Source organism: Centropristis striata, chromosome 2 (genome assembly GCF_030273125.1).
Source record: "Centropristis striata isolate RG_2023a ecotype Rhode Island chromosome 2, C.striata_1.0, whole genome shotgun sequence".
Lineage (NCBI taxonomy): Eukaryota > Metazoa > Chordata > Actinopteri > Perciformes > Serranidae > Centropristis > Centropristis striata.
Window position 1 is genome coordinate 22444492 of NC_081518.1, and position 8609 is coordinate 22453100.

The 8609-nt window shown below is 35.1% G+C and overlaps 1 protein-coding gene across 1 annotated transcript; it reads right to left on the reverse strand.

Annotated features, from left to right (window-relative positions):
* Window positions 1-303: 303 nt before the first annotated feature.
* On the reverse strand, window positions 304-5978 carry LOC131988491 (high choriolytic enzyme 2-like). The gene is made up of 6 exons (XM_059353620.1): window positions 5847-5978; window positions 4149-4269; window positions 2238-2416; window positions 1483-1564; window positions 1074-1192; window positions 304-417 (listed from the first exon to the last, which is right to left on the reverse strand). Coding segments are annotated over exons 1-6 (624 nt in total). The 5' UTR covers window positions 5968-5978; the 3' UTR covers window positions 304-415.
* Window positions 5979-8609: the final 2631 nt, after the last annotated feature.

Here is an 8609-nt window from a genome sequence, read left to right on the forward strand (position 1 = left end):
CAAACAAAAAATATTTTGCTTCAAGTTGTCCTTATCCTTATATTAGTTATTACCAGGCAACTTAGAATTGTTTATTTTTTTATCTACTATTTTTGGAAACTGTCAGATCCCCCCCAAAGGTATATTAGACTATATTATAAGTATTGTTTTCTCAAAATGACAAAGCACTTCAATTTAACTTTTCAATTCCTCAGGAAAAAAATGACAGCATTGGTTGTTTGCTCAAATATCTGAAACGTTTATCTTTCCCCCTTACAAGAATCTCCCCCAACAATCTGCTAGTAATGATTAATGATAATGACAGAAATAATACAAACTATCATTTTTCTCAAAATAATATTCAGGTTCTTTTCCTGTGATCATGACGAGTCGTGTTGAAAATTTTGAAGGCTGACACTTCTGTCCATCATTAACTTCCTGGTAGGAAAAAAAACAACAGAAAAACAATAAGAACATGATTAATATCTCAGATTTTAATGTTTTAATTTAGCTTTACATGCACTGATATTATATGGCTATGGAGGACAGGAGCTGCCAAACTAAAAAAAAAAAAAAAATTAGTTGCTAAATTAATATAGATAACATTAAAAATTAATGTAGAAATGTATAACATGTGGCATGAACTGATATTTCTGTTTTAATTTGCTTCTTTATTTATTTATTAACACTGCTACTGTCCTCTATTTATTTACTTCACAATTAAATTTTCCCAATAATTAATTATTGTCCTGAATTAAATTATTTTAGCAAAAAACAAAATTGATTTTGTATGTATGTTTTTGTTTATATATTTATTAAAATATTTATTAAAAAAATGTATTAAAAATAAATAAATACATATGAATAAATAAATAAATAAATTGCTCAATACATTTAAGGGTAAATATTTTCTTTTCACAAAGCAAAATGAATAAATACATTTTAAAATTAATATTTATGAAATGGTGCATTTGATTTATCTACCCAGTCATAAATAAATTCATACATTTATTTATTTATAATAGATTGTGACATTTCCTGTATTTGCTCTATTTTAGAATTTAAGATAATTTATATAAAATTTTTCCCCTCACAGCATTGGTACAGTCGGTTGATGCGAGCGATGTCATTGGCGCTCATCTCTGTGGCACGTCCAAAGTCCCCGCCTGTCTTTGAAACGATGGTCGGACTCCCGTTTCTGGAGAAGGCGAATCTTGAGGAGCACATGAACATGTTTAGCTCACAGAGCTGCATGTCATATACATCAATCTGCAATGTGACATTCTGCAGAGCAACTACTGTTACTTCATACTTTTTCACTTGCGTGTGAATTATCATGCAAGAGAGTATTTTTACATTTTGTAGTATTCCTACTGTCACTTGTTACACACACACACACACACACACACACACGCACACACACACACACACACACACACACACACACAAACACGCACACACACACACACACACACACACACACACACACACACACACACTCACTTGCTGTAGTGCATGACAGACTGGAAGTCGTAGGGAGTGTCCAAGTTGTTAGTCGCCACCTTCACAAAGTTTCTTTCATTTCCTGCACAGGACGAGAGAACAGACCCAAACATTTACAGTGCTTAACACATTTATTAAATCATTTTTTTATGTTTCTGTAATGGTTAATGCAGCAGTATGTAGAGGCTCTTTAACCCAAATGATATTTTTAATGCTAAAATAAAATTATTATTATTGTTATCCATTGATTTTTTTAAATGTACAGTTTTACAAAAAAAAAAACTGAACAGAAAAATTAGTTTTAGTTGTTGAATGTATTCAGATATGAGCCGGCTCACTTCTAGATTTAAAAAGGTGAATTCAGTTGATTAAATAACAATTTTAAAAAATGTTTTAAAAAAGCTTTTGAAAGATTTTCTAAATGTTTTCTTGATTTATGACCTGGTGGTCGAATAAATATGTTAAGCACTGTATATGTTTTATATTTATCTGTGATTGTAATTAGGATATGCTGTTTTAAAACACTTTAAAAGAGAATTATAGATGTCTGTTGTAGAGTTTGAATAGAAGTCAATGGTGAAAGTTGAGTAGTTGTAATAAAGTTACAGATATCTACAAATGAGAAATAAAATATAGATATTTTTAATTAGACTTTCTCCTAGTCAAAATGACATTATAGATATGTTAGCTTGGAATTCAAACTGGTCAAAAAGCAATTGTTGGTATCTATGATGGTGTTGAGAGTGTGAGCTGACCTGGCTGAATGTTCTCTGTGAGGATCTGGACGTATTTGTCTCTGTCGGAGCGAACATGCTCATGGTGGAAGCCCAGAGCGTGGAGGACCTCGTGCTGCACTGTGCCCATGAACAAACAACCGTTTCTCTTCAATGAGATTGGCTGCCCTCCCCCCTGACGTCCCAGGTAGGACCAACACCTGTCACACACGCGCGCGCACACACACACACACACACACAGTGAAATAGTAAGATAAAATATCCCTTCATTAGCCTCACAACAGGGACATTTCCAGTGTTACAGCAGCAAAAGGTGTACTATGCTAGCCTGGGTATACCCATACTGCCTGGCACGCTCGATTTCATTTCGAACCTCCACACAGTCTGGCAACCAGGGCTGTTTCTTAGCCCTGTTTTAGGGATCCAATCACATAGCGGGGAGGGACGGTAAGACGATGACGCGTACTACTCGGCAGACTGAAGCTTGTAGTTTTCTTACAGATCCAACATGGCTGCAGCAGACGTGAAGCTCTCTTTAGCTGTAGGCGGCATTTTAAATAGTTTAGAGTGAAAGTTGATTTTAAAAGAAGAACAACGTTTGACTTTAAACTCCTGTTTCACCACAAAAAAGGATGTTTTAGCCTTGCTTCTGGCAGGATTTGGCCAAAGCCAACTAGCCCCGCTACCACTCACTGCTGTAACGCCGGTGATCTCGCGAGCCGGGGGACAGCGGAGCCGCCAAGAGACCCGCAGCAGCTCGTCTATTGGCCATAAAATCAGTGGATGTGTGTGGCTGAATGACATGAGGGGAATAAGGCGTAAAAATAAATAATCTTGCAGAAAGCAAGAACACACACACACACACACATCAACACTGCCGGTAGACTGTGAGCAGCCAGAGTCAGAATATGCTGCAGAAAAAACGTTGCAGAAGCAGAATTGAGCATTTTAGTCTCAAAGTAGAGATGGGCTAGTCTGGCTATGTAAACATCAATTTCTGTCGCTCTACATACGTCATCTGGTATAACTGATACGATTGAAAAGACAAAAGAAATGAAAATCGACTTCCGCCGGAATGTTCCTGCCACAGCACCCACTGTAATCAGTGGCGTAGCTGTGGAGACAGTCAACACATATAAATACCTTGGCACCATTTTAGACGACAAATTGACTTTCGATGCAAATACAGACTTCATCTGTAAGAAGGCCAATCAGAGGCTGTTTTTCCTGAGGAAGCTGAGGAGTTTTAATGTCGACAGATCGATTTTAAAAATGTTTTATTCATCTTTTATCGAGTCAATTTTATCATTTGGAATGATCTGTTGGTTCGGTAACCTCAGTCTGATAAATAAGAAAAGGCTTGGAAAAATTGTTATGTTATGTCAAAAGATCGTTGGCCTTGACCTGGAACACATTGGCAATATTTATCAAGTCAGAGCCACTAGGAAGGCAAAGGCCATATTGTCAAACCTCCTACATCCTCTACATGCAGAGTTTCGACTCCTGCCACTAGGAAGGAGATATACTTACAGGAAGAGGGCCAAAACAAACAGATATTTAAAATCATTTGTTCCCTCAGCTGTTGGCTTCCTAAACAAACTAGGGTAGTAACTTTGTCTTTCATAAGCAATGTAAATTATATATTCCATGATGTCTCCAATATGCTTTTATGCTTTAATGTTTTTATGTTCTGTGTTTTGTATTTATTATGATTATTTGTTTGTTGTGTGACATTTTTAACTACTGAATGCAGAACAAATTGCCCCTCGGGGACAATAAAGATTTATCAAATCAAATTGGCTAATAGCTATGTACAGCATTTTTCTATCAATAAGTGTAAAATATAATCCCTTTAAAAGGTGTCTGTATCTGCACCGACTGTGTGTGTGTGTGTGTGTGTGTGTGTGTGTGTGTGTGTATGTGTGTTCCTACCCATCTCCAGAGAAGAAGTTAATGTAGTTCCGATGCCAAAAGCGTCTCCAGTAAAAGCGAATGCAGGTAGGTCGATGGAAGGTCAACAGGCTTCTAATGATGGAGTTGCGCTCTGCTCTGCCTGCAGAGAAAAACACCTCCTGAAAAGTTTTCTGTGAATCTTAGCAGTCTTGGAATCTGCTTAAATCAGGTGTGGCTGGAAAGTTGAAGGAGACTCTTGTGGAACCAGCTCACAGCCTCGAGTCTCCTGTGATGTAATGAGGAATTCTGGAGGTATTTTTGTATTAACCCAAAAATTGCTGCAGCAACTTATGAGACAAAATTGATCATGGGAATGGCTTTTATATAGACCCTTCATAATGTTATATGCCCTCTTATCAGTGCTGGAATGTAAGGACAACTTTGAGGTACTTGTACTTTATGTGAGTATTTCCATTTAATGTAACTTTATACTTCTACTGCACTACATTTAGAGGCAAATATTGAACTTTTTACTCCACATTTAGCTGACACGATATTTAACATAAAAACATGATTAATTTAAAGTGATTCAATTTTTTTTTTTATCATTTACCCACATCACATTTATATTAAATTGTTAAAAAGATCCCTACTTTAAGAAAATAAAATAATACATCAATACAAATAATACAATAATAAACTTTTGACATTTTGATGCTGATACTTTTACCTACATTATTTGGTTTGAACTGTTATTTTAAAAGTTTTCTCCAAATAAATCTACTTGATGATTTGCGTACACTGTTAATAAAAAAAATCTGTTTAATTTACGGTAAAATACCAGCAGCTGCAGTTGCTAGAACTTCACCGTAAAAAAATACAATGAGTGGGTTTTCTACTGTAAATTTAAATGCAAATTTAAAAATCAGTAATTTAGACTGAAAAGTCCCTTTATTTTTAGGGTTATTGTATTCTTGTGACATTATGGTATTTCTCCTTTAATTTCACATGCAAAAAATGTGTGTTTTCTACAGTTTAAACGTCTTGCACTATTCCTTGATTTACAGCAATTACTACTACTGTGATGGACATTTTTTACAGTGTATGTATTGTTAAAAACTGTTATCAACAAAACTAGGAATTTAATACATTTACTTCACAGTTATTATAGTCTAACAGTTTTATTTTTAGTTCAACGTGCCTCAGAAGGTCCTGTGTGTTTACATCTAACTACAGATAAAGTCTTCTGTCCTGGAAATATCTTGCATAATAAACAAAATAAATCATTTGGTAGATGCATATCAGCTGCGGTAGTTAATGACATGATGTTATGTAGTTAAAATGAGCCCTACTTTGAGAAAATAAAAATGCTGCTTACATAATGCATCAGTACAAATCATACAATAATATATTTAAAACATACAGTCATGGAAAAAATTATTAGACCATTGTTTTCTTCAATCTTTTGTTCATTTTAATGCCTGGTACAACTAAAGGTACTTTTGTTTGGACAAATATAACGCTAACAATAACAAAAAAGCTCATAAGAGTTTAATTTAAGAGCTGATATTTAGACATTTTCCATGGTTTTCTTGATGATGATTTTGGTTATTATCAAGAAAACCATGGAACACCACTTCTCTGCACTATGTACCGTTGACCTTTTATCTCCCCCTAAATAATCCCTGTCCCCTACTAAAAAATTCAACCCTGGCTCTGACATTTCCTGCCACTTACTGTATCTGGAGGAGATGGTGACGGGAATTCTGACGTAGCCTCCATATTTGGGCCACTTGCAGCCTTTGGTCACACACGGATCTGCATTCCTTCGTAAATTCATCCTAATGTCGCTGTGCATCAGGCGCCTTTCTGCACAACGACACATAAACGGACAACTATTTCGACAGTCAAACCAGGAATACAGAATTTTTTTACACTTTCAACACCTTTATACAAGTTACACAAAGACAAAGTTATCTGATGTAGAAAAGCAGCGAATCCTCACATTTAAAAGCTGAAACTAAGAGAGGTTTGGAATTAATTTTTGATAATGATTAATTGATTATTATAACTCATTTGTTCATGAACAGATGAACTGTTTCAGCTCATTGTGTTTTAGGGGATCATATAAAACTTGTATCCTACTGCTGTGAGCGTTGGCTCTCGCGATGATCTCAGAGATGTCTGAAGATTCTTCTGGAAGCAAACAGAGAAAAACAGAAACTGTTAGCAGCAGTTTCACGTGTCAGATGTGAACAGAGAAGATAATAACATTAATTTAATATTTGAAGAATGCTTTACTAATCTCACCTGTTTGAGCTGCATCATCAGCTGCATCCTGCAACATAAAGTTTTACAGTGTTTAATTACTGTGCAGTAAATAAAACAGATATCTAAAAGGTTTTCATTTCCCTCCATATAGTTCAAAAAGTTTTACATGCTCTTTTATTGATTTTGAAAATTGTCCTTAATCTTAAAGTGAGACTCAGCGAGAAAAAAACATTGTTTTTTCATGCACAAATTGTTTGAAAGTATCTTTTTGTTGTTGAAAGCAAAATAGCCTCAAATCTCAGACTAGAAAACATTGAATATACACATATAGGTGTTTTTTTTTTTTTTTTGCTACACGTTGTCCATTTGCATCTGTAGATTTTTCCTAAATTCACCGAAAGTAAGCATAAATGAATGCCTTACTTTAATACTTAAACCGAAAATTTTAGAAAACTTGTACTACAAAAAATAATTATCTTAATGTAAGTAATTAACTAACTTTATCCTGTTTTAGTCCAATAAAGGCTAAAAAAATCTTCCAAAAAACAGTTGAATTATTATCAGTTGTTCTTCTTCTTCTTTTTTACCAAGTTTATTACAAAAGTTGAGATTTGTTTTTGTCTTTTTTTAAAAACTAATATTCCCAAGTAAACTTACCAAAGACACGTTGGTCAACGAGAGGAAGAGGAGGAAAAGCAAAACTGGAGTCATGATGAAGGTTGTCTGCAGTCAAACTATAGGAACATGAAATAAATATGAATGTAAGAGATAAATATAATAAGCAGAGAACAAAAACAAGAAGAGTGAGATGAGTGCAGTTTACCTGTTGTACCTGAGCTATGATGGATGCAGCAGGTGTTCCGATCCTCCCTTTTTAAAGAAGAATCACTGGGCGTGTCTGTCATTTCATGAATATCTGTTTGAGCTGAGCTGTCACTGAAACACGTCACTAATAGGAAGCTGCTCAAGAAGATTACCTGAGTAGTTTTTCTGCTTTTTTGTGGTCTTGTTAGATCATTTACTGTGCAAAAAGCAGCCCCAAGAGTGTAATATTCTTCTTTATTATGAATTTGGGTTGATTTTAATAATCTAATGTATAAACAGCATTTTAATAATAAAGTTTAAAGCCAAGCTAAACTGCTTTCTCACTATTTGGTTGTATGAATAACTAGAAGGTCATGCCCTCTCTCACAATAAAAAATAATTTATGTATTCGCTCCATGATTTGGTTCTGCTTTCAAATTCTATACCAGGGATGGGCAACTTAAATGCTGGAGGGTGCCACAATATTTCATCAACATTACCACAGGGCCACATATAGGGCCGTGCCCTTAACCAGATATGATGAAACTGCAATTTAAAATATGTTTACAGTGCAGTAACTTAACATATTTCATGCTATATGCATGTATAACAATATAAATAGGAATACAAAAGGTTTGAAGCAAATAAAAAATAACCACTTACTGTTCTAAGCAACAGCAAGACCAACAGCAGACCAACATTAATTGCAGGAAGTACTTTTGTGCATTTTTACACTGCACTTTTAAGATTTCATGCTCAAATGCATGTAGTTGTACTGAGGGCCACTTCAGGTGAGGGTGCGGGCCGTATGCGGCCCCCGGGCCTCCAGTTGCCCATCCCTGTTCCAGGTGTTCTTTCTCGGCCCATGCTACACATTTCGAAAAGTTTCATGAAAATCAGGCCGGTAGTTTTTCTGTAATCCTGATGACAAACAGAACCTCCTCCGAAAATAAAAGTATAAAGTCACATTTTGTGGATATACTCAAACAAAACTATTAGTTACATCCTTGAAAGTTTTGGAAAAGTAATTGATTTAGTTGCAAGTTAGGAAACTAATTGTGACCGTATCTTTCATGGATAACTTCCACATGATATAACTTAACAGTGAATTTATTTTTTGTAGCTTTAACTTAACATAAAACAAAAGTCTGAGCTCGAACCTATATACATTTATTTTGGCACATTCTTCTCCAGACTTGCATCCATGACTGACGTGGTAGTGGACATTTTTGTTATGGGTCCATAAAAAGTCATGTAAGAGTTTTGAAATTTTGTCCATGAAAGCCTTAAGGAGGAAGACAAGAGATGAGGCAAGAAAACAAAACAAGACAAAAAAAAATCTAATCAAACCGGTGTCTGCTCCGTGAGTTAAGAAGTGACATTTGAAACACAAAGTGCTGCAGTGTTTCTGAGTTTGACAGTCTT

Bases quoted from the DNA above. Each gene is read 5' to 3' on its own strand.
- LOC131988491 (XM_059353620.1), bottom strand. From the start codon at position 5,967: ATGCACAGCGACATTAGGATGAATTTACGAAGGAATGCAGATCCGTGT. The intron at 4,270-5,846 runs GTAAGTGGCAGG...TTTTCTCTGCAG, and splicing joins CACCATCTCCTCCAGATACA to GCAGAGCAGAGCGCAACTCC. The intron at 2,417-4,148 runs GTAGGAACACAC...CGTGTGTGACAG, and splicing joins AACTTCTTCTCTGGAGATGG to GTGTTGGTCCTACCTGGGAC.